The sequence below is a fragment of the Sebastes umbrosus genome, chromosome 1 (assembly GCF_015220745.1).
Source record: "Sebastes umbrosus isolate fSebUmb1 chromosome 1, fSebUmb1.pri, whole genome shotgun sequence".
In the NCBI taxonomy this organism is placed as follows: domain Eukaryota; kingdom Metazoa; phylum Chordata; class Actinopteri; order Perciformes; family Sebastidae; genus Sebastes; species Sebastes umbrosus.
The window spans coordinates 9979072-10001519 of record NC_051269.1 but is presented as its reverse complement, the minus strand read 5'-3'; the positions used below and the strand labels follow the sequence as shown (position 1 = coordinate 10001519).

The window sequence follows — 22448 nt, the reverse complement described above, 5'->3', positions numbered from 1 at the left end:
ACCTGAAAATACAAAATTGTTGTGTTTTTGTTACCTTAGAATGAGCCGTTTATGGGGAGTGGGTCTTCTTCACTAATTGTAACTGCATTATATACTGGTGAGTAGTTTAAAGAAGACCTATTATGCTCATTTTCAGGTGCATACTTGTATTTGGGGTTTATACTAGAACATGTTTACATGCTTTAATGTTCAAAAATGCTTTACTTTTCTCAGAGCGGCTGCACAGTCTACTCTGATTGGTCAGCTGGCCCACTGTTGTGATTGGTCAACCGAACCAAACTCTTCGGACTCCGCTCCGGCTCCGCTCTAACTAGCTTTGTTCGAGGGCGTGCCAAACAAGCCGCTATGCAAATGTGTTACACGGTGACATCACCACGTTACGGAAGTAAAGCCAGGACTTCAAGTGAGGCGTTTCAGGCAGTTCAGGAGCAGCGTTTCTGTGAGAGAGAGTAACTCCCTTTGGTGTGGACTTTAGGCTTTGTAACTTTGCAGACCTTTTACATGCACAAAAAAAACTATATAACACACTAAAGGAAAGGGAAAAAGCACAAACGCATAATAGGTCCCCTTTAATCTGTAGCAATGCATCATATTTTATCAGCTGATCGTATGTTTTGTATGTAGAGTCTTAGCCAGCAAAGTAGCTGTTAAATACAGTAAACATGTATTAACAAGTGAAGTAGGAGAATGAAGAAGCATAAAACGGAAGCACTCAAAATTGTGCTTGTATAATACTGTCGTAAATGTAGTAACTAGTAACTTGCTGAGAAAAAGCCGACCCTAACCAGCCAGCGACTGTCCATTTCCATACGTTTTCTCACTCTCAGGTCTGCAGTTCTGTTCTGGCTAACCTCCCTGTTTATCTTCTCCCAGGATCAGCCTCTAACTACGTACCGGCGGTTTGTAACGGCCGTGAGGTGGTGGACTCTACAACGTCCTCTTTGTGAAAACAGGGTTCCTCTCTAAGCACAAGAGACCATCCCATCATCCCTCATCCGTCCATCAGATGGGGCTGTATACGACAGACCCCCTGTGCCATTCAACATGCTGCAGAGAGATAACTCTGTCTGGGTAGACTGACTGACAGTGGCGAGGGTATAACTCTTAACTGTGAAAGCTAAATGACGTTCCTACAGCGAGCAGTATGTATCAATTGTAAAGCCTTTTTGTATAGATTTAATATGCTGTGATCTCCTCGGTTTACAGGTAGATGTGATTAAATGCACCGTGCCTTGTCCTAAAGAGTCTTGTTGTCAAATGGGTGGTTGTGAAGCAATAGTGTTATACTAAACAAAAGGCTGTTCTTATCTTGTCCTTACAGTGCTGTGAATATATCCAAATGTTGTAGACATCGACGAAAAAAAATAAATGCTATGAATTCAATTTAGCCCTTCTGTTCTACAAAATATGTGACTAACCTTTGTGAACGTGATGAAAAGTAGGCAACTAGACAATATACAGGACGTGTGTTATTAATGTAGAACAGTGTGTGCTTTCCTGTAATTTATGTAAATAAAATGTTTTTTTAATATTAAAAGATTAAATGTGTTTGGGTTCACACTTGCAATTCTTGACTATATTCAAACTAAATGCAGTTATTCGGAGACAATAACCACTTTAGCACACAGGGTTTGATTATTTTCCCTCTTCAAAACCAAATTAACTTCCTTTAAAGGGGACCTATTATGCGTTTATGCTTTTCCCCTTTTCCTTTAAAGTGTTATATAGTTTTTTTTTGCATGTAAAAAGTCTGCAAAGTTACAAAGCCCAAAGTCCACGCCAAAAGGAGTTACTCTCCCCCATAGAAACACGGCTCCTGAACTGCCTGAAACGCCTTGCTTGAAGTCCCACCTTTTCTTCCATAACGTGGTGATGTCACAAAGTAACACATGGTTCGGCTGACCAATCACAATTGCGGGCCAGCTGACCAATCAGAGCAGACTGGGTTTTTTCGGGGGGGCAGCACAGCCGCTATGAGAACAGTAAAGTGTTTTTTGAACATTAAAGCAAGTAAACATGTTTTAGTAGAAACCCAAAATATAAGTATGCACCTGAAAATAAGCACAATAGGTCCTCTTATACATGAGTCACTAACAGGTGCAGCATGATTTTTAATTCTGCTCGATTACCTTACTAAGACTTATTCATTGCTCAGATCTCCAAGCTATAACTATTGCTGTAACGACTAGTTGAATATGTGCAATTATACATGTACAGTGCCTATAAAATGTATTCACCCAAGTTGGACTTTTTTCATCTTTTATACTGATTGGAGTTTCCTGATATTAAATTGTAATAACCATCTATAAACAACCCGCCCACTGTCTGTTTTTATAGGTTCAGCCCATCAACAAGTGACTTTAATTACAGAATGAAAGGTCACTGTCAAAATGTTTAACTGTAAAAGTAGAAATGGTAATCCCTCCTAACATTTATTGTAAACACTTAAATAATTTGAGTAATAGAACACAATTGTGTATCAGTGAAACGGACAGTAACACTTCTACCAAAGCCAAAGAGGACACCTGCAGGAAAATTGAAGAAAATGCAAATACTAAACCGTAATGTTAATTATCGCCTCTGATGTAACGTTGTCATCAGGGTTATTATGCTAATTAATCATTATTTCTAATGTAATTAAAGGATGTCAGCCACTGTTTTGCATCTGGAAATCTTATTTAATAGCTACAGTCAAATAATGTAAGCAAGCAACCTTCTTTTGTCTAACTGTATAATTTATTTTATTGTTTGTCACATTCCTTTGAATGCAAATGTTAATGCCGTTTTGTCATTTACATTTCGCAAGATTTAAAAGACGCCGCAGGTCCAACAGAAATAAATTATTCTCCTGTAGAGTTAATTGTAATTTAATGTTTGGCTATGACAGGCTGACAATAACCTACACAGAAGCAGTTTCCATGACGATGTTAGCATGAAGCCAAACTTAACCATGAATCTTGCTCCTTCAGCAGCACCTTATGATTTTTTAAGAGTAAGGTTAACTTTTCCCAGCAGACAATTTGACAGAGAAACTTTCAGCAGAATTTTCAAAAATAGTTAGAAAACAAAACAAGTTTGGATTATAAGATGGTAAGAGAAGAGTCTTGGTCAGCTTGGACAGGATGTACCGACGCCTACAATACAGTCTTTTCTCGCTTGTGGCCCAATCCAGACACAGCCCACCTTGCCCACGCTGCTACTGACTCCTTCACTAAAACGGTTTGAGATTCTTCGCAAACTAAAAATCCCAGGAGAGACTCACAGAGAACCGCTGCAACAAATCACTCTGGGTGGTTTTTTAAATTTCTATATTTTTTTTCTCAAAGAGAAGGAAACACATGATACATAGGCAGTATATAAACCTTTAATTTACAAAATAAAGGACTCTTAACAGTCTACTATTCAGTTGTCTTGGCTTCCTCTGGATTTGGAGGTTTCCTTTTCAGAGGAATAACATAGATCCCATTCTTGGCCTCTTTTAGTCTCCACCATCGGCCCAACCTGCAGAAAACACAAACACACTTAGAATCAGAGGTAACGGATACAGACTACAACGGCCAGATAACAGCGCCTCAAACCTCTGTGGAAAAAAAGTGAATCAGTGTCAATCAGAGCAAATACCTTCTAATAATTATAATGTGTGTGTGTGGGATCATTTCAAACTCTGGTCTGATCACACAAATTGTATTGAACTGTCAAGTTTGGATGAAGCTCCCAGTTTATGGAAATGACTGGAGTCACTTTATCCTTCAGGTTATGTTCAGACAGTCGGCTCTGATTGTAATCAAAGCGCTTTAAAACATTTTTAAACGACAGCTGAGAAAGTTTAAAAGATTTAATTTGGCTTATAGTTAATGTCACTTATTGTCTTACAATTTGTATTATTCTTGATAGTCTTTTTTATTTCACTTGTATATTTTAGCATCTACTATCTACTATTTGCTCATGATAAAACGTTTTGCATTTCAAGCACGTAGAGCTCCATCTCTTGCATGAGAAGTGCTCTATAAATAAAGTTTATTATTATCATCTTTTATTAACTTTAGGCAAAACCCTCATAACCACCAAAATCTCCAAATTAGATTCAAAACACATCTATGAGCTGTTTATGGTTGTTATTATTGCAACCCAAATCATCCAGATCACAGGTCTTCTTTAAGATGTACTGCAGCAACGTCTGCAATCTAAATGAATTTTCCCGGTACGAGGCTGATTCTTTTAAATCATCCAATGTATACCATAATTAATAAACATCCATCATTACGTGTCATTTTTCTTGACATTATCTAAAAATATGTTTTCCAATGTAAATAGCTGTTCTCGAGTTTCTTTCAGTCAACTGATATCATCTCTCTTCCTGGAAACAAGTGAACCGTTTGGTCACCTCTGACAGAGGCTTACAGGTGGATCAACGCTGCCATCTAGTGGACATTTAATTCACTGAACATGAGCCTGCACTGCACAAGTAAGTTGATAGGGACCTCTACAGACAGTTTCTATGGAAACGTGATCATTATTTCAGTTACCTGTGCTCCTGTCCAACTCCTGCCACCAAGAACTGACCGGAGCTCGAAAACTTCAGACTGTTGATGAAACCGGGCTGAGAGAGAAAGCGGAGGAAGAGACACGGTGAAATATTTTGAGACGGCCTTTGAGGCTGCCAGGAATATAAATAATGTTTATAATTGGGCTAAAAACACATTATGTAAATGTGATCATTTTCAAAAGAGAGGAGGAAGTAAGAGCTTACCACTGGTACACTGAATAGAGGCTGCAGCCCGCGGTAGTCCTGGCCACACTTCCACAACTGCACCTGTGAGTTGTGTGAACCTGCACAGAAGAACCATTGTAACGTTACATCACAACAGCTAAAAAAATATCATCAACTGTTCTACTTATGAGTGTGTAGGGCACTTAATCAGGACAAAGTTTATTAATTATATTGATTGCATTTGCATTCATACAAAACAAACTGTGTAAAGGTTTTAATTGATAATATAGTAAATGTATGAGTGATATTAAAAAGCTGGTAAGGAGGACTCTCACAGCTAGAGGCACCTGAGGCAACGGTATCCGAGTTCTGAAGCGCCGCTACCGAGGCGACCCAATGAGGCTGCTCCAGCCCCGCATCGCCATGGCAACCGTGAGCCTTCTTCACCGTGCTGAGAGGCTTCTTCTTGTTGACACTCCACAGAGACACAGAGCTGGGGTCGTTCAGAAAATTGAGAGAGGAACACAAGAGGAGAAACATGAATGAATCTGTTACACAACTGTTCAAAAAATTGAGACAATGTGACTGTAAAAGCTGCGACAGTCTTACCCATCGTCAGCTCCTGTTATCATGTGCTCCTCGTTTATGAGCTGGATACAATCAATTGAACCCCTGTAGGAAGACAGAATAGTGACAGAGTAACTCAGAGACGCTCACAGGAACTGCACGACATATAGATGAATATTAGAGATAGAGTCAATTGTTCTCTACCAAAATCAATTCTGCTATGAATTTTGGAGAATCAAATAAACATGTTGTACAAACATGTTTTTAGTCGTCAAGTGTTTTTCTTCGCAATTTTATAATATGTCAGAAAAGAATGATATTCTCAACGGCCTCGTCTCTGTCATTATGCCTTTGCATTTACTGCATTAAACCTGCTTGCTAAATTGTTAGCATGTGTGGCTTCTAGATGCCGACAGTAACGTTAATATTGCCGTTGCCTAACAACGCTGTTCTCACCACTTGAACGGCAAGAATATTGTGTTCACGACTTCCTTTTGTCGTAACAATAATATCCCAATTTGGGATCAATAAAGTACATATATCTATCTAACTAACCATGAGCTCACAAGTTCCTTTTGAAGGCAGCACTACCCTTCTTACTTGGATGTGGATGTATACGTTTACAGAGTTAATAACTCTTTTGTACTCCCTATTCAGACGTATTGTTCTTTAACTGGTCATACTTATAAAATACTGAAGTAACTCACTTTACAATACTTTTGGTCCAAGTCTTGTTTGTGGTGGGTTTTTTTTCAATGATTTGAAATCATTATCGTTTGTTTTCTTTATTCTTGCCACTGCTGTGCACCTGATATACTATTTAAGATTTGGAGTTGTGTGCGCAGCTACTTTCCAATAAATCTCAAAGGAATTCCTGGTTAAATAAAAAATAAACCTTCACTGCTAACTCAGAAAATGTTTGGGTTCTTTTAACCTTTGAAAAGTAATACTTCTTTATTTGACAATTTTAAAATGTGTCTCTTAATTAGTGTGCAGCACTGTCTTCATATGGATCTGACAGTAGACAAACACATCTTAATTCAAAAGGTCCGAACAGCCAGACACAAAAACCAACAGAGGAAAGACAGACAGACTCACTCGTGGCCGTGGAACACCAGCTGAGATTCCTCGGCTATCTTCCACACCCTCACTGAGCGGTCCCGTCCTCCTGCAGTCACACAGCACTCACGGCTCAGGCTGTCCAGTCCTGTGATGGCGTCCTGATGCCCAAAGCTACGGCGAGTCACAGTCACAGTTAAATTCAAACTCTCAAGAGTAATGCATTTGTTTGGCAGTGAGATAAATTATTTTTTTGATTAGTTACTCACAGAGTTTCCACGTATGCGTTCTCGTCCACATTCCACACCTTTATTGAGCGATCATGAGAAGCGCTGTACAGATCGTGAGTTCCCTTCCTGAATGAAAGACCCTGAGGAGAAAAAGACATTTGATGTGATTCACAGAAGGACCTCGGAGCTACAGTAGCTGCAAATTAAATAAAAAAAGAGGTTATTCCGTGCAACAGAGAGAGAACGAGGGAGAACGTACCGACACGGGGCCTTTGTGTCCTGTGAATGTATATAGATGTTTACATGTTTCTGCCTCCCAGATCATGATCAGCTTGTTCATGTCTCCGGTGGCCTAAAGGAGGTTGAGAAAGAGGCTTCTGTTACAATATGATGTCAAACTACTGGCAAAAGCAGGATATGCTGAGAGAGTCCTACTCACCAAGTATTTTCCATCTGATGATATGGCCATACACAGGATATGGGCTGTATGTCCAACATGCCGATCCTCTGTCCCTTTCCTTCCACCAGGTACTGTGTGCAGTTTCTTCCCACTCTCTATATCCCCTGAAGATGCAAGAAAAACACTGAATTGAGACTGCCATAATCAGACCATTAGCCTCAGCAACAAGATCATTTTCATATTTATCTACATGCACACTTCTCTGAAGTAAAAAAAACAAAAAAATGGATTTCAGTGTATACTTACATTTAATGATGGCGCAGTCTTTGGCAGCAGAAAAGATGTACTTGTCATCAGAGCTGATGACCAGACAGGTAATTGGAAGTTTGTGTCCTCTAAACACCCTGATCTCTGAAGCATCCGGTGGCACGAGCTAAAAGACAGAACAAAAATTACATTAAAGTCAGTCTGTTCATAAACAGCTTTTTTTCACCTGACAATATTGGACACGCTGTGGAGATCGAAGGAATGAAAAGTCTCATACTTACATCTTTGGCAATAAGCCGCTGAAGCGTTCCTTTTTGTTCAAGCTGAGGGGAAAAAAATCACATACACAGCTAGATCAATAACACAGACCAGTGTATGAATGACAATTGATCTCACATATCAAATCCAAAAAGAAAAACTGAGTCTAAGATCAAGGATGCGGGTTTAGTTCGGAAGTCAGGTGAGGAGACACAATGAATTGAACATCCCAAAAATATGTGATACTTTGACAGATTAAACATGTTCAACATAATTGCTTCATAGTGATTCAGTGCATCAGAAAGCTTCATTTCCCTCATCACTACTAGTGGCAGTACTTTTATCAGCCATGACAAGTGTCTGCAGACCAACAATCCATCAAACACAGAGAAAGGCAGCCTACATGTACCCTGAGAAAAAAAACCCCTGCAAAACACGGGAAATAAATTCCACAGAAAAAATTATATTGCCAGTGGTGTAGTGGTCGTTGATGAGGTGGATGCACTGCGAGGTAGATAGGTAGGTTACTTAGGATGAAGTGGTTATACTCTACTATACATTTCAATAGCTTTTTGGCTGATAGGAGGGTATACTGTAAACCACAAGAAAAAGAGGTGCGTATACCCCATATACCTGCGTATACCCTCCACTACAACACTGCAAACACTAATAAACGAATGGGTCCCAGTTGATCATATCAACATTTGTATCCACTCAGAGATCCACTCATCTGGATTACGATTGCTGTTCAGTAAGATATTGTTTAGAGTGATTTAATGATCAATCTGAAACTACGCTGTCACTAAAATGTAAAAGTACAGAGGTGGTGGTGGTAGATGGAAACATGATTATGAAAAGTGATGTCCCATGTCCCCAGTGGCAATTACACTGTTGTCTATGATGTGCTTTAACACAGAAGACACTCTTACCACTTCTTCTTGAAGTCTTCCAGCAACCAAATCAGTCTCAAACAAGTCCTCCTCTGCCTTATCTTCCTCTGATGAGATCAGATCACACAATAAATACATACATACATACAGGCATAGAAGTAATGTTCAAGTTAAGCTGTATGGATAACAAACACAAGCTTACCTTCTTCCTTCAGCTGGTCCAGGTAAAGTTTGGCTAGTCTGAGCTTCTTCTCCTGTGGTGTTTCCTCATAGTCATACTCCTCTTTGGCCTGTCTTTTCCTGGGCACTACAGGACTGAGCAACAAGAAACAAAATCACAGCAAGTTTTACAAATGCTATGTGCTTTAAAAACTGGACCATATCAATGCACAACCCTGAAGTGAGCACACATCCGACACTAACCTCTCTGTCTCAGAGTCGCTGGAGATCTCCTCATTGTGTTTGGAGTTGGGTTTCTTGGCTCGTAGTTTGCTCTTGTCCACATCACCCTGCAGCAGGAGTTAGAAATGAAGGGTTTGTGATGTTGAGTGACTGAGTTTAGCAGCTTTAGATCAGCTCAGATCACATGTGTTAACCTGCTGGTTAGCTAACAGACTTAGCTTCCTTGCTAGCAGTGCAGCTCACTCACCTTTCGTTTTATGGCTGGATTTCTCCCCTTTTTGACTAATTTGATACTGTCTTTTGTCTTCATAAAGAAGGGCGCAGCCATTATGAAACGCTGTGTGTCGCGTTGTTAAAGTAAACGCTCACTATAGACAGTTTTAACTCTTCAACTCTCTACAAGGCAGCAAGTCAACACAGAACCACATGGGTGTACACTGCAACCGAACTAGGAAGCTGAAGTCACAATCGAAGACAAGACGCTGATTGGCTGATTCTCACAGTTCCTTCTAAACGCCCCGCCCCTTTCTCAAATCCCTGCATTCCCATTGGTCGAATCCAGACTTTCAGCTGAGCAGGAAACTGTGCTGGGGCTAAATACTTCCCTCGGGGAATTCGCTCTCTGAGCTTTGTTCCGCTCATAATTGTAAAATATAAATTTCACAACACAGTAATTGTAAACACACGCGAACCTCACAGAGTAAAAGATAAATTCAGGAGCGGTATTTCACACATATTTAACCGGGGAGGTGTTGCGCGGCTGTTGTAAATGAGGCGTAATTGTATGAGGATCTATGTACTGTACTACTGCAGTAGTACTACTACTTCCTCTACTACGCAGTACTGCCATTTACTGCTGCTGGCTCTGCTCTCACTGTGAGTGTGTTTACAGGTTTATCCGTGAAGTAGAAGCTGAACAGCCAGGTGAGCCTCCTCTGAACCGACTAACAGTGATGTGTGTGATGATGTGTTGACAGACAGTTAGTAGCGATCAGTCAGAGGCTGCATCTGGAGGCTCTGTGGAGGCTAGTAGGAGGGGTTGAGGTGGAGGAGGCAGGAGGAGGAGGAGGAGGGGAGAAGATAAGATGGGAACTAACTTTTACATTTTATGTCTTTACTGTTTTTAATTAACAGACAAACAAACGTGGAGCCAGTGGGAAAAAAAAGTTTGACTCAAAGTTTGAGTCCATCTCGAGGAGAAGAAGCTCTGGATGCGTTTCAACTCGCATACTTTTTATGTTTACTTCTAGTGCATACTGCAGCTGCGTGGTGTTGCATGCAGTATGCATACCATTGCGCCTTTAGTACGTACAGTGCGTTCCAATACACATACTATCATACTATTTAGTATGCCAGAAAAAGATTTAGTATGTCAAATGCAGTATGCCAAAAAAATACCAGGACGTCCTACTACATAAGGTTTGCAGTATGCAAGCCTACAAGCATACTTTTCTGGCTATTCTGACCCACAATCCTCTGTGCAGGGGATACATGAACAAGAGGGTCAAAGTTCAAGATGCAATGTTATGAGAAAGTAGTGTGTCCCAATGTCCCAATTGTATGCATACTGCATGTATGTACTTTGTAAGGGCAGCTGCAAGTACGTACTAGAAGTAAAAAGTATGCGATTTGGAACGTATCCTTAGTTTGATGTGTCCACTGATCCAATGTGTACTCCTTCTCTCCAGATACAGTTTACCCTCCAATGCCACCCAAGAGAGACGCAGGAACCCATCCAACACAACCCCCTCTGAAGATGATCAAAATCGGCCCTGACGCACAGGAGTTTGGCTGTGATCCAGTGGAGGATAAGTACAGGTTGGCTGAGGAGCCCAGCTACTCACCTTTTCCTAACAATGAGGTGAGAGATGCTTAGTTTGCTATGTGGTTGTGCATAAAAAACAAACTGTTGTTTACCTTTACTACACATATAATAGAATAGAAAGCTTTATTGTCATTGTATTAAATACAACGAGAGTCACAGTTGCCACTTCTGGTCAGTGCTTTAAAACAAATACTTGACAAGACTAAACGAGGTACATAAAACATATAACAGGTAAAAACACACACAGTTATAAAGCAAATAAAACAGGTAAAGTAGATGTAATAAATAAATATAAACAGAAGTGTTACACTAGAAGTATAAAATATAAAAATAGATGTAATGTAAACAGAGGTAATTGCACTTGTAAAATAGGTAGGGTAGATGTAATAAATAAAATGTAAACAAAGTTGCACTTGAGGTGTACAGTATATTGCATCAAGGATATATTTCACAGATAAATGTATTCACATTCAGTGTATTAATATTGCACAGATTTATTGTTATGTCCATGACAAGTTGTTTTCTTCTCATTTTGCAGCATGAATCGATTGAATTTGATGAAGAAAACATTGCAAGTCCAGGACTCAGAACAGACACCATCAGCCTCCTCATGAAAATAGAGCAACTGCAGGCACAACTGAAGTATGAACGCAGATGCAGGATTTTGGCCGAGACAGAGCTGAGGGAGCTGAAAGGTGGGTGGAAAAAAGATGACTAATTTATTAATTAATATGCTAAAAAAAGAAATACCTCAAGGAGAGAAAAAACATGCACATTGTCAAACTTGTTTGTGGTGTATGTACTTTTTTAAAAAAATGACTTGCTCCCGCACACACTGTTCTCTGCTTTATTAGTCAACGTTTCGGTCAACAAGGACCTTCATCAGGACATTAAACATTTAATGTCCACACAGTCCATTTACTGTATGTGACTCGCTGTACTCACAGCCAGGGCTGGACATGTTACACATGTTGGGCTTTTTTGAGGTTGAGTCTGATATATTTTTTTTAGACCAAAACAACTCATACAAAGAGTAACACATTACAGGTAATGCTTTATTTTTCGTGTCCGTAATTTCTGAATAATTTGCAAGAAAAAACTTTTTTAATTTGGTACTAAAGAAAGGGAAATAATTCATTGTTAATGTAATTGTTACACTTCCAGTTAAATAGTTCTAATTAATCACTAGAGTAACAGAGTCTTTTAGTCAGTACACAGCGAAGTCATTCATCAGTCTACAGGCGAGTATACCGTTGAACATGTTCCGAGAATTAAGTCTCCAGAAATTACTGAGAAAAAAAATAAAAGAATGTATTCATTTGTGTTTAAATTGAGCGTTTCTTCCAAGAGCATTCCTATTTTCTTTACAATTGGTACCAAATTGCTGAATTTCTTTCAAGAAACTTTCTAGGAAATTATTGAAAATTACAGACCTGTTAAAAAAACTGTGACTAAATTAAATCAAAATTATGTATTATTCTTTACATACATGTAAATAAGTGTAGAGAAGGCATTAAGACCACTATGTAGGGAGATAAAAATATAATGAGCCGTTAAATGAAAAATAAATTGTGAAATTATTTAAATTTTTCTTAGATACTTTTACGGGTTTGGCTGTTGGCATGTCAAAAGTTTCTTAGGTGGGACTTGAGGGTTTTGCTTTAAGATCCTAGCTGTGGCCCTGAGCCATATGCTCTAAATGTCATCTAATAATGTTAATTACATTGTGAATAAACTCATTTCTAAAGTGGTTTGACACTTTATTTCTTTTACAGAGATGAACACTCTCATGATGCAGATGAGGCACACGGCACATGAACTGCGAGTCACTCTGGATCACGTTCTCCACGGAGGCGAGGCGACGGCCGAAACACCGCAGAACTCTCAAGATGAATCTATGTCTTTCCTGCCTGAGCCTGAGGCCGAGATGGGAGAGGAGCATAATATCCCAGAGGTCAGAGCTCAAACTCCATGTCTTCTAATAACACCATTTTTGGAAGATTGCTCAGTTCACTTAAATTCTGTTATCATAGGAGAACAATTTATATGTCACCACTCCTGTTACAATATTTTGATAGTTTTTAATCTCAGGTAATAGTTATTAGACAATTTTATAAAAGTGGTGGTGTCAGATTCAGCCATTAAAGGTACAGTGTGTAGGATTTGGCGGCATCTAGTGGTGTGGTTGCAGATCGCAACCAAGTGAGTACCCCTCCGCTCACTCCTCCCTTTCCTAGATTGCGGTAACATGAGCAGCTGATTGCAAAACTATGGTAACACCGTTCGCCTCACTCAGAGGTCATCCTTACCATAATAACACTACTTTAGGAGCAACGGAAGTCAGACGGCGACTGGCGGTACCACGGTTTTGCACTCTGTGGCTCACGTTACCGCCATTTCACAAGCGTGTCGGAGAACTACGGTGGCCTATAGGTAACGTAAAAAAACTGAAGTCTCTCTCTAGAATCAGTGTTTGGTTTGTCCGTTCTGGGCTACTGTAGAAACATTGCGGATCAACATGGCGGACTCCGTGAAGAGGACCCGCTCCCTATGTAGATATGAAAGGCTCATTCTAAGCTAACGAAAACACAACAAATCTTAGTTTCAGGTGATTATACACTAATGAAAACATAGTTATGAATATTCTATTTCTGCTAATAAATCCCCTGAAATGTTACACACTGCTCCTTTAAAGCATCTTAATATGTTTATAGCAAACATTTTGATTTGTTCTTTTTTTTTTTTTTGCTCCTCAGGACGATCACAACTTCTTGTATCTTTCTGAGGATCTTCGAGTACCAAAAAATCTTTATATGCGCGTCGCAGAGATCGCAGACTACAAAAAGTACACGTCGGCTCTGCTGATGATACTTTTTGACAGAGAAACGTTGGCCACACACTCTCTGCAAGGCCGCAGGAACACCTTCACTGGAGAGGAATGCCACAAACCTCAACTCCCACCTGAGATCTTGAGAAGTTTAATTGGTAAGATGGAGAACATTTAGTATCTTTTTCAATCACACAGACCTTCTTTGTTGATGTTCATTATTTATGGATTTGATTAATGCAAAAAGGAGATTAAATTTGTCATCATGCTTCTTCTTCCAGCTCATGTGGCGGTCAAATTCGGCGTTGATAGCAGCCAAATAAAAATTGCAATCCGCACAAAGTTGAATAATGAGGACAAACTATTAAAGAAGAGACTGGGTATGGGTAAAGCTGAAAACAAAGCTGTTATGGATCAAAGCTTTTGCTCCGACGCTTCACTCCTGCCTGAAAACGGAGCAATGGGAAATGATTCTCAGTTATAACCTTTTGAGTCTGCCTTCATCTGTTGGTCACCAGCGTTTCATGTTTGATAGAAATGTATGACAGGTTGCCTTTTTTAACCCACCTGTAGTTTATTATGTATTGAAATCTACCGTAGTGCTTGAAGTTAGTTATCTTTTCAACACTTTTTAGAATTCTTCCTTTGTTTTTGTTTTTTACAGCTGTTGTCTGTCGTGTGTTCGAAAAGTGTAAATTTTAATCTGGTGACTCAACCAACAGCACTATAAAATGTCACGTGTGTAATCGTCAGTGGTAAAACATTTACCAAGTGTTCTTATTTAATTTGAGGTAGTAAGTGGCTGTGTCAAATAATAGGGGTGCCATTGTACCCTGTTGTTCACGACAAACTGTGCATTACACCAAGTGATACTGTGCTTCTAGAATAGTTTATTTTTTGCAATTATGCTGTAAATGATAATTAATCTTTCTGCTTCCACAACATCTATTAGATCACTTCTTTTCTGTGTTCGTTGTTCTTAACCACATAAGGGCCAATAAACTTTTGAAACTGATATCTTAACTTGGACCCTTTCTTACATCAGCACAGTAAAGTGCAGCTCTGGTTCCTGACTTTTTTCCTTAAAGCTGCAGTGGGCAGAATTGGAGCAAATATGATTATGACTATCATCCTGATAGTAGTGCATGAGACAGGTAATCTGAAAAAAAATCATGGTTCTCTGTGTCCTCCGGTGCTCTTAACGGCATCTGCAAGATTTCACAGACCGGAGGAAACAACCAATCAGAGCCGAACTGGAGCCTGTCGTCTCCGAGCAGCTGTCAAACTAGGCAGCGCTGATCTTGTAGTGTACTGTTTAGCTGTAAAATGAGAAAGTTTGTGACCCGGCAGCCATGTTGAGATCAGTTGAGGAAATACCAAGCACCGCCCACCAGCCGAAGCAAACTTTCTCATTTTACAGCTAAACAGTACATTACAAGATGTTTCTGAAAACATTTGAGGTGAGAAATAGGCATTAACGTAACAGAATATTGATTCATATTTGATCAGCGCTGCCTAGTTTGAATGTTTGATCGGAGTTTGCTAGTGATTGACAGCTGCCTCCGCCAATAGGAACGCTCTCTGTGAAATGACCTGTGATTGGCCAAAGTCTCCCGTCACGGCTAGATTTATTAAAGCCTGAAAACAGAGCCATGAGGAGGTGCAGAAGTCTAGTTTTCTCTCAGAACACTTGAATTACAATATGCTGAAAGGTTATTATGGGATCTTTGCCCAATAATGCCAAAAACATTCTGCCTACTGCAGCTTTAAGTGAGCCCTTTTCTATCATTGAGTAAACTGATGACCCCTGACTAAGTAACATATTTTATGGATATTTCAGATTCAATGAATAACAAAAACGGTACAGCACAACTGATAAACTGTACAATTAACCCATAATCAACCCAATATTGAATGCAATAATTGCAGGAAGCTCGAAAACGAGTGATTTGTATGAATTTTGAGCAGATTATTTCCTGTAAATATTGCATAAGATATGAGTTTTCCTCTTATTTTTAGCGATTTTTAATACAATTTTCTGTATTGTGTATTTGTGTATTTGTAACAGTCGTACATATTTAATAGACTTTTCTTTTTTATAAATACAGTGTTTTCTTCTCTCTTTTGTTCTGTTGGCTCTTTGGTTGTTTTAACTGCATACATTTCTAATACAGGACGAGGCTGTTTAGCAGAGAGGGAAGGCTCTGTGAATGTAGCTTGTGTTCAGGTCTCCACTGTGTCCTTATCCTGTTTATATCTTAATTAGTAATACAAACTTTAAAATGAATTTCATTTAGTTTTCTTCACAGAAATGAATGAAATGCAGAAATATAGGCCAAACTGTATATAAAAAATAAAGGCCTCGCGACAGCCCTGTGAAGCTTTGGCGATCAGGAGCCCCAGTTTGGGAACCAGTGAAGTACTGTAAGATCTAATTGGGAGTTTTGTTTTCCCAGCAGCCAACAGATGTCAGCGCTGAGCTCTGTTTCATGCTCTTCTGCTGGCAATGATCAACTCTCAAAAACTGTTTTGAAATGAAGTTTACTATCCCTTGAAAAAAAAAAAAAGATCAAGAAATAAGATGAACACCATTAAAAGCAAAGAACATACTATATGTTCATTGGTGAATGGACTGAACAAATCCAGCCAACACTTCTGTGTGTGTGTGTGTAATCTCTCAGAAGCTGAGAGGAGAATAGAGGGACATTTGTAAAGACAGGCATAGAGGACAGTGTGTGACAGTCACTGCCACATACTGACTGATGAAACAGTGTGTGTGTGTGTGTGGGACATGGTTAATGTCAGCGGGAGTCAGTTTGATAGAGTCATCTTGTCTTGAAAGATGGGATTTGAACACTCACCAACTGCTGGCTCCTCCCCCGTCCTCTGGCTCAACCAGCTGTGCTGTCTCAGTGGACGCTGAGCACATCACCTCTCTGTCAGTGTCAGCTCTCCCCGGGGTCCTCTACTAAGACTCCTATGTCTCTATCTTTCCATGGAAATCAACCATTTTTTTTCACAGTTTTTTGCCTTTAGCTCCTGATAGATCTCCGTAAGGACGACAAGAACTCTTTTACAAACCTGAAAAAACAACACCTGAACACTGAGTTTGATGCTTTTAAAAGGATTCAGAGAAGAGTCATCACCATGATTTGGAAATACTCAACTTTACAAAACTCAGAGAAAACTTGTTTTGAGGAGCTACAGATATTTTTCAAAATGTAAAAGTTGTTGGGTAAGTTTCTTTTGTAAGTAAGTCGTCATGGCGTTCATAGAAAGGAATATAAATGCTGAAAACATAGTTAGTGCATTTGATAATTTAATAAAAAATACAGTATAGGCTCTTAAATGTTTTTCTCTATATAATGTTATCACTCCAAATTCCTGAAAGGTTTAGGTCTGAAGCATTTCTTATTAATTCTTCAATTATTTCTCTGTTATATATGTCTTAGGCTGATATTAGAATAAACAAAATAGTTTGATCACCATGCATGTGTTTGAGAATCTGGAAAAGACTGACAATATATTTGAGTATTTAAGGTCAGTGTTACAAATCATACATTGATTCATAATCATTTTATTCATAATGAACTGATAATTATTGTGGGAATTTAATTTACAGGTTAACACAAGAACCTTAAGACATTTATGAACTCTCTGAGGGAAGTGATGATGTTATAAACCAGTGGTATATACATTTTAAAATATTAAAGATTTTTGGTAGTTTTGAACATTAACTTTTTAGCATACAAATAACAAACTAACAAAATGTAATGACTCGTCGTCCACCCATCACACATGTCGTTTTTGCAGCTAAATGGTTGCTCATGTTGTACCTGAAAAGGATGGGGCCTATATCGCTGATTGTCATTTTACTTTGATATCTTAGGTGGAATATGATGGATGTGTTACTGTTACAATATCAGCATATTTACATCAACATATTCCTGTAATGGAAATGTGCTGCAACTCATCAATATGATTTTTGTTTTTTCTTTAATTCCTCAATGAGGATAATAATATCCTAGAGTAATGCAATACACATTGTTATTTTCAATATCTTATCTTTAACTTAAATTACATCAGAATCAAATTAGGTTTGCTTTTTCATTCCAATAGCCCATTTAGCCACTGAAATCTTTAAGATATTTAATGCTAAATATACACTTTTTATTTTGATATAAAAATGAATGGTAATCACTTGGAATATGTCAACTTTTTGCATTACAAATGGTAATTAACAATATTAAGAAGGTCGTAACAAAGGGTGGGATTACTGGGTTTCTCTGTACAAGATAAAATACTCTATAACACGGATTTATGAGGGATTAAAAAACCTGCATAATTCCCTCATCCTCATTATAATGTAGAAAGAGAAGAGCTACAGCAGAGGCAAAATCCACTGCATGTTTCGCTGTTGAATTAATGATTACAGAAGGTTTTAAAATAAACTGGGAAAAAACGGAGGCTGGCTAAGTGATCATCCTCTTCAGGAGTAAAACTTAAAGCATGTATAGCATATGCTGTGCTGCTTCTGCAACATGATGAATAATGAGGACACCCTTACATAATATGCATGAGAATGTACACGCACTAGTCCTTCCTGGGGATAAATCTCACTGCAAACGTGGCATGCCAATAGCTGTCCACCACCAGAGAAGATTAGAGCATCAGTGGATCAGTGGCAGCGAGTGTGCACATGTATTTAGGACACACCATCCTACATTTGAAACCTGATTATCAGCACAAGATGGTAGATACATGTATGGAGAGGCACATAAAAGCCACTACAGAGAGAAGGAAAGCTGCAAAAGCAGTACATTTGTGCATTTTGTTAAATGAAAATGTACAGTAAACACATAATATATATTCAGTCGATGCTTTCTGGTTGTTTTTCATAAGGAACTGCTCAGCGATCGGGGGTCAAACCTGTCCTGGTAGGAGGTTTCCTCTTTGATGGTGCAGTGCAGGGTGACACTGAACACATACTAATCAATGCAGCCAGTTCCCTGCAGCTGGGCTAAAACAAGCACACTCATTATCTTTCATTTCAAAAGGATGGGGACGGATGGAGGAGAGACAGGGTGTCCTCCATGAATTATTCCTATTGATCATGTCCCCCCCTTTCTAAGAGATAGAGAGAGAGAGAGCATCCCTTCTTAAATAGTCTCACAAATAGTTATTGATTAACTTTCCAATACCTTTAAGGCATGTATGTTTGTGTTCTCTTGAAGGTTACGAGGCTGCGGTGAGATCTCTGAATGGTTACATTTACACATTTGATATCAGGCACGGAAATATTAAGAAATGAAATAAGGATTCACGACTGCATGTAATTGCACATCAATGTAATCAATTAAAATTCCTGTTTTGATGCATTTCCAAGAACCTTTAGGGGCTTAAAGGGGAGCTCCACCAACTATACACTAAAAGATCAGTTTACTTGTCATGGTTAGTACTCAGCCTGATAAAAACAACAATAATGTCTTCTGTGGCTCTGGAGGAACTTTTACTGCAATCCATTGTACTTGAACTCTGACCTCTGACACATAAAAGTGCAACGGAACGGTTATTTAAGTCAGAATTCCATGTCCGAAACTCAGGAATGATTTATCTCGCTCAAGTTCGCCGACATAAACGCACCTGACGTCACAGCAGCATGGCGGCGCACACAGTGAACTACCTTTTCTTTATTTTTGACTTTTATGTTGTGTTTCATGTAGTGTTTGTGTTAACAGGGTTCCCGCGGATCCTTAAAATGTCTAAAATTAGATTTTCAGAAATATTTCCCCACCTGATTCTCTAGTTGTTCATTTAATGATGGTTAAGGTACTTTATACATGGTAATTGATGTAGGTCCTCTGTAGATGCTTGTGAAGCTCAGACAATTACATACAAACATCAGTTTGCTGCTGTTTTCCAGAGCAGATGCACCGGGACGCATTTAGATTGGAAGTTACCGACTCGGAATTATCGACTTCCGACTTGTAATGGGTTGCAGCATTGGTCACCCCTGATGACATCATTGTGATGTCATCAGGATTATCCCAGCTTTGAGAAAGCCTGCATTACAAACTGGAGGTACAGAGTTTGATGTAGACATTTACCAGGGAAGGTCTAAAAAAAAAGAAGACAATAATAGTTGCATTATGGGTAATGTAGGATCCAACATTTTTGGAGCTAAAAGTCAAAATATTTAAAATCTGTGTCCCCCAACTTTAAAGAAGTGCATTACTAAATTGCTTGAGTACCTGTACACTACCGGCCCAGCAGCTAACAGCAGACAGACAAAGTTAGCAACAACATAGTGGAGCATTTAGCTGCTCGAAAGTTGAGTGGAGGCTAAAAACAGAGCTAAAAGAAAGTCAATATTGGACTTACATTCACCAGGTAGACAGAAACACAACTCCAAATGAATGCTGATGTAGCTCCGTATCTGCTGGATGTGTAAATAGGAATCTGATTGCCAGCATGTTAAGGTGATAATATGTCAGTGTTATGTTCACAGCTGGTTTCCCAAGTGGCTAAATAATGAATTATTGTAGTTTAAAGATTTAATGTAGTCTTTATTGAACATGATTTGTCATAAATGTTAATGTTTTAATGAATTTTATTTTCTCCAACACAGGATGATGTCTGAAGGATTCTCCGGCCTCATTACTGAACAATGGGGGAGTCTGGAATACAGATGTGTACTTTCACTTTGAAACCTTTACTATGAATCATGGAGGAAAACAGTTCACTTCTGAACCCAGAGTACAATGACAGCACCACCTCTTGGGCCCCGATGCCCTCAGTTCCCAGCAGACACCTGGGCACCCTCCCAAACCCGCTGACACGCTTCAAGGACCTGACAGGGATGTTTTTCATGGTGACCCTGAATGTCCTGGCGCTTCTAGCCAACACCGCTGTGCTTGTTGTTGTCATAAAAGCCCCTCATCTCAGGAAATTTGCCTTTGTGTGCCACCTTTGTGCGGTGGACCTGCTGTGCGCCATCGTGCTCATGCCTCTTGAGATCGTGTCCAGCTCTCCGTACTTTGCCGGCATGGTGTTCACCGTGCCGGAGTGTCAGGTCTACGTCTTCCTCAATGTAATCCTCATAGCCTCCTCAATCTTCACCATCACGGCCATCAGTGTGGAGCGTTACTACTACATCGTCCACCCCATGCGCTACGAGGTCAAGATGACGCTGAAGCTGACCGCGGCCGTGATAGTGATGGTGTGGGTGGCTTCTGCCGTGCTGGGGCTGTCCACCGTGTTCGGGTGGCCGTCCTACGGCAGCCGGAGCTCCATCAGTGCCGCGCACTGCTCGCTGCACTGGAGCCACAGCGACCACAGACGAATCTTCGCCATGTTCTTCGGTGTCAGCTGTTTCTGCGTGCCTGCTGTTGTGATCTTTGCTGTTTACTGTAATGTGTACAAGGTGGCCCGTGTGGCTGCCCGCCAGCATGGACCCCTGCCCTTGTGGACAAACAAGGGCAGGACTGACTCAATAAACAGCCAGACGACCATCATCACAACCCGCAACGCCCCGCGTAGGATTATGCGTGACAGGCCTTTTGGCGGAGGGAAAGCCGCTCTCACTCTGGTGGTTATTGTTGGCCAGTTTCTCATCTGCTGGCTGCCTTATTTCGCCTTTCACTTCCATCTGACGCTAGACGCAACACCCAGGGTTCCCGACGATCTGGAGGAAACAGTCACCTGGCTGGCGTACTCCTCCTTTGCTATTAACCCATTTTTTTACGGGCTTCTTAACCGGCAGATCAGGGAGGAACTTTGTAAGCTGAGGCGCTGCTACTCAGCCCGGCCGGTGGAGCTGGCCATCTCTAGCCACGAGGGCTCAGGCCACGAGAACTTCCTGCAGTTCCTCCACAGGACCAGCTGCACGGTAGAGACACGGGCAAGCTTTGCCACATCCAGTCCTAGGAGCACTCTGGATCAAACTGGGCAGACTGGTTTCAAGTTACCAGGACAGATCCCAGAAGAGTTCAGTTAGATATATACCTCACTGTTGTGCCACAGCATTAGTAGCCTGCAGGACTATCACAGCTACAAGATTTTAAAAAAGTGATCCACATGTCTATTTAATGACTGTCTACAATATGTTTGTAAACTATATTTGCATACAGTAAAATATACAGCATCAAGAAATGAATTGAATTTATGAAACCTGTTCCTTTTATCTAAAGATTACACTCAGAAACAATACTGGAATAGAAAGTGACATAATTTCTTGAGTTATTGTTACTGTGTTTGTGGTAAAACTAGTAGCGATAAAGTTACTAATCTCATAAGGAACACTTTGTTTTTACTAGCTACTAAAGCAAAGTTACTTATCATTGCTTTGTTAAAAGGTAATGAACACAAATATCACATACTTGAATAGTAAATCATCTACAGGTAAATACTATCTCAGAAATGTCATTCATTTTTCACAAGTTTTCAAGACTACTTGTTTTTATATGCGGTATCAATATAGCAGCAATATTCTTTGTATAAGTGATTCAGTGTTGTCATGTTGTGTGTGTGTTGCAGGAATTTGTGTGAACTTTATTTATTGTATAAGAGACACATCACTTTTTTTGTTCAAAAATGTATCATTTCTTATTGCTTTAAATGTGCAAATAAACACTGGTTACTTTCATCAGTTGTGTAGATCTTAATAAGGAAGCATTACATTTTATTGTACATCACAAATAGGCAATAGAGAGGTGAAGTCCCGCCCCTTCTGGTGGACCACCATGGGACCTTATTTTGGAAAAAATATAAACGGTGGTCAACGGCGAGAGACTAATATTTTTTTGATCCCGTTTGAATTGCGCCATGAATCACACGTGTGATGTTTGTCAATTTAAAAGATAATTTTGCAAATCAAGAAAGTCGCAGTTTGTTGTAAAAGTGTTGAAGTGTCCAACTGTGAAAACACGTAATTAGAGAGACTAAACACCCAAAAGTCACGCAAGTGACGTCTCTCTCTCTGAAGCTACGATGCCTGTGTGTTACTGGGATGAA

The 22448-nt window shown here is 39.7% G+C and overlaps 4 protein-coding genes across 13 annotated transcripts in view; 3 read left to right on the top strand and 1 right to left on the bottom strand.

Annotated features, from left to right (window-relative positions):
• The window catches only part of grm2b (glutamate receptor, metabotropic 2b), a 35095-nt gene extending 33547 nt beyond the window's left edge, over positions 1–1548 (top strand). For 4 of the 5 annotated variants that reach the window (XM_037771004.1, XM_037770996.1, XM_037770978.1 and 1 more), the window contains one exon: positions 874–1548. In XM_037771004.1, coding sequence (XP_037626932.1) covers positions 874–947 — 74 coding nt within the window. In that variant the 3' untranslated portion in view covers positions 948–1548. Of the gene's footprint in view, positions 1–39; positions 183–873 lie in introns of those variants that run through there. The other variant, XM_037771013.1, reaches the window with a different exon arrangement.
• A 1800-nt stretch (positions 1549–3348) lies between these two features.
• Positions 3349–9248, bottom strand: rrp9 (ribosomal RNA processing 9, U3 small nucleolar RNA binding protein). 2 transcript variants are annotated; one of them, XM_037771025.1, is made up of 15 exons: positions 9032–9248; positions 8806–8891; positions 8585–8697; positions 8422–8489; positions 7516–7557; positions 7274–7400; positions 7007–7131; positions 6827–6919; positions 6607–6707; positions 6377–6511; positions 5321–5383; positions 5047–5204; positions 4751–4830; positions 4527–4600; positions 3349–3501 (listed from the first exon to the last, which is right to left on the bottom strand). In XM_037771025.1, the coding sequence occupies exons 1-15, from the start codon at positions 9110–9112 to the stop codon at positions 3399–3401; spliced, it is 1449 nt and encodes a 482-aa protein (XP_037626953.1). In that variant the 5' UTR covers positions 9113–9248; the 3' UTR covers positions 3349–3398. The 2 variants fall into 2 exon arrangements, with proteins under 2 accessions (XP_037626953.1, XP_037626962.1); XM_037771034.1 differs by having other exon boundaries at positions 5059–5204; positions 9032–9247.
• A 148-nt stretch (positions 9249–9396) lies between these two features.
• LOC119488969 lies at positions 9397–14451 on the top strand. Of its 4 annotated transcripts, none has more exons than XM_037771065.1 (6): positions 9397–9660; positions 10473–10645; positions 11148–11304; positions 12385–12563; positions 13366–13594; positions 13718–14451. In XM_037771065.1, exons 1-6 carry the CDS (start codon positions 9579–9581, stop codon positions 13918–13920), a joined length of 1023 nt encoding a protein of 340 aa, XP_037626993.1. In that variant the 5' UTR covers positions 9397–9578; the 3' UTR covers positions 13921–14451. The 4 variants fall into 4 exon arrangements, with proteins under 4 accessions (XP_037626993.1, XP_037626984.1, XP_037626975.1 ...); XM_037771056.1 differs by having other exon boundaries at positions 9397–9708; XM_037771047.1 differs by lacking the exon at positions 9397–9660 and adding an exon at positions 9905–10088.
• A 1381-nt stretch (positions 14452–15832) lies between these two features.
• si:ch211-213o11.11 (probable G-protein coupled receptor) lies at positions 15833–22060 on the top strand. Of its 2 annotated transcripts, none has more exons than XM_037752276.1 (2): positions 15833–16657; positions 20065–22060. In XM_037752276.1, the coding sequence occupies exon 2, from the start codon at positions 20161–20163 to the stop codon at positions 21430–21432; it is 1272 nt and encodes a 423-aa protein (XP_037608204.1). In that variant the 5' UTR covers positions 15833–16657; positions 20065–20160; the 3' UTR covers positions 21433–22060. The 2 variants fall into 2 exon arrangements, with proteins under 2 accessions (XP_037608204.1, XP_037608111.1); XM_037752183.1 differs by having other exon boundaries at positions 15833–16671.
• The last annotated feature ends 388 nt before the right edge of the window (positions 22061–22448 follow it).